At 54.5% G+C, this 2,504-nt stretch overlaps 1 protein-coding gene across 1 annotated transcript; it reads right to left on the reverse strand.

Moving 5' to 3' along the window:
* Positions 1-1,060: 1,060 nt before the first annotated feature.
* Positions 1,061-2,101, reverse strand: IVL (involucrin). Its single transcript, XM_037500802.1, has one exon. The coding sequence runs from the start codon at positions 2,099-2,101 to the stop codon at positions 1,061-1,063; it is 1,041 nt and encodes a 346-aa protein (XP_037356699.1).
* Between the last annotated feature and the right edge of the window lie 403 nt (positions 2,102-2,504).

Consider the following 2,504-nt stretch of genomic DNA (forward strand, 5'->3'; position numbering starts at 1 on the left):
TAGCTTCAGACAACCTGCCTGAGATGATATAGTTAAATAATTAAAGCCAGGTGATTCTTGGGAGGCATCCCCAGGAAGGAGCCCCCAAGTCCTGATGTAATGGGTGGCAGGAAAGACGCCAGAAATGCTCGGTGGCTGCAGAGACCTTGGGTCTATATTTTCCTCCCTTGTCAGCATTGTTGGCTTCCCTGAAGCCAGCTAGCCCTGCCTTTGGGGGCCCTGTCATTTTCTCCACGGGTGACCAGTTTGGAAGTCTCCCTTCTCCCCACCTTGGCCAAATTCTACTTCTCCTGCTCTCCCACAATCTTCCTTGCCTTCCTTGAGAGGCAGTCTGTCAGACTCCTGGAGACCATGAGAGCATCCTGCAGAGAGCAAACTCTGGAAGGAACCAAAGCCCAGATGGACACCCTCCCTTCTTGTGCCCTTGGCTGTGGGCTAGGATTGGGTGCAGTGTGTGTGGTATAGGGTGGTGCTGGGCCTAGGCGCATAGACCTCTTTCCTCCCAATGGGAACACCCCTTTCTCAGAGCCAGCAAGCTGTGCTTCAAGGTGTATGAGGGAAGTGTTTCTGTTTTTGTTTGGTCTCCTCTTTACAAGCTGTTGAATGTGTTGGGTTTGAGAACAGAATCAAAGAGGGACTCTGTGGTCTTTTGGGAACTGGCCAGGATAGTCAGAGGTGGTCATAAACCCATACACAGGTTTGTATATGGTGAGAGAAAAAAGAGAAAAAGCCAAAGAGAACGCAAGGTCCCGGCAACTCGAGCATTTATTCTGTATTCCTGTACGCATGCACAAGCTCAGCTATAGCACAGGGGATGAAGTCAGTTACTGGAGTAAGTATCTCCTCAGGCAGAGGTTCTTGTTCCCGGAGGCTGGATTGGGATCATCAGGGGTGGGTGGTGGGCAATCACTCCCCCTTCCCCGTCAGAAGCAAACAGGGGCAGGGGCAGATGGGTTCACAGATGAGGTGGGCCGCCCAGTCGGGGACCTGAGGTAAGGGAAGTCACTGGCTCTCTCTTCATTTGTGTGGGGTGGCCTGAGGGCCTCTGGAATGGGAACGGTTACTTATGTTTGGGGGGCCACTGCACCTCCTGCTTCTGCTGTTGTTGCTCTACAGAGGGCAAGACCGCTCCCTTCAGTGGCTGGACTAGTAGTGTCTCCTGGACTTGGCCGGGAACTAGGACAAATACAGACTGCTCAGCCTGCCCTTCCTGCTGCTCTGCTCGCTCCAGTTGTATACCCTGCTCCTCCAGCTGCCCCAGCAGCTGCTCTCCTCTGTTTGCTAGCTCTTGATCCAGTTGCTGCTCAAGAAGCTTCTTCTCCTCTTCCAGCTGCTCCTTTAGCTCCTGTTCCTTTTGAGCTTTCTCCTGCTCCAGCTGCTGCTCCAGGCTTTCTGCTTCCTGAATTTTCTCCAGGTGCCCCAGCAGCTGCTCTCCTCTATTTGTGAGCTCTTGATCCAGTTGCTGGTCCAGAAGCTTCTTCTCTTCCAGCTGCTCCTTTAGCTCCTGCTCCCTTTGAGCAGTCTGCTGCTCCAGCTGCTGCTCCAGGCTCTCTGCTTCCTGAGGTTTCTCCAAGAGCTGCTCTCCTCTGTTTGCGAGCTCTTGATCCAGTTGCTGGTCCAGAAGCTTCTTCTCCTTGTCCAGCTGCTCCTTTAGGTCCTGTTCCCTTTGAGGTCTCTTCTGCTCCAGGTGCTGCTCCAGGATCTCTGCTTCCTGATGTTCTGTGTGTTTCTCTTGCTGCTGTCCTTCCTGCTCCTGTAGCTCCTGCTGATGTAGCTGCTGTTCCTGCTCCTGTGGCTCTTGCTGCTGTGTACCCAAATATTGCTCCAGCTGGTGCAGATGCTGTTCCTGCCCCTGTGGCTCCTGGGGCTGGGGCTCACACTTGCACTCGGGCACCCCCTTCACAGGAGTGGCATGTTTCTCCCCATGCTGCAGAGGAAACTCCTTGGGGAACTCTGAGTTCACCTTCTGACATGGGGCAGGCAATGGAGTTGGCTGGTTTACTTGCTCCTGCTGGGTATCAGTGGGAGGGCAAACAGGCTTGAGGGGCTCCTGACTGAGGGCAAGGGGAAGGGTCACTGGCAGAGTCTGCTGCTCGGACATCTTTGAAGCTGCTTTAGGTCAATCTGAAAAACAGGAGGGGTCAGAGGGGATGGCTGAAGAGAGGAAGGATCCCTGGGAATCCACAGCAGTGCCTGGGTTCTCAGCATCCCCTCTCTTCCTTTGGGTGGGGCGCTCTCCACTCCCTGAGGGAGGCCATAGCCCAGAAGCAGCAGAGAATGAAGAGCAGGAGCAGGAGAGGCAGGAAGAGGCCCTCCTGAGACCCTCCTCTCTCAAAAGCACCAGCAAAGAGGTTACTCTCTAACCTCCAGCCCCTCTGCATGGCAGATGCTCCCGCTTTGGGAACCCCGGTCTCTGTCCTTTCTGACCCCCATTGGCCAAGGAGGACTGATGAGTTCTGGGATTCTGACAGCACGTGGGGAGGCCCTAGAAAAAGATATGTCTC

This window comes from Talpa occidentalis, unplaced genomic scaffold, assembly GCF_014898055.3.
Source record: "Talpa occidentalis isolate TD23 unplaced genomic scaffold, MPIMG_talOcc4v2.1 talOcc4.9, whole genome shotgun sequence".
NCBI classification, from domain to species: Eukaryota; Metazoa; Chordata; class Mammalia; order Eulipotyphla; family Talpidae; genus Talpa; species Talpa occidentalis.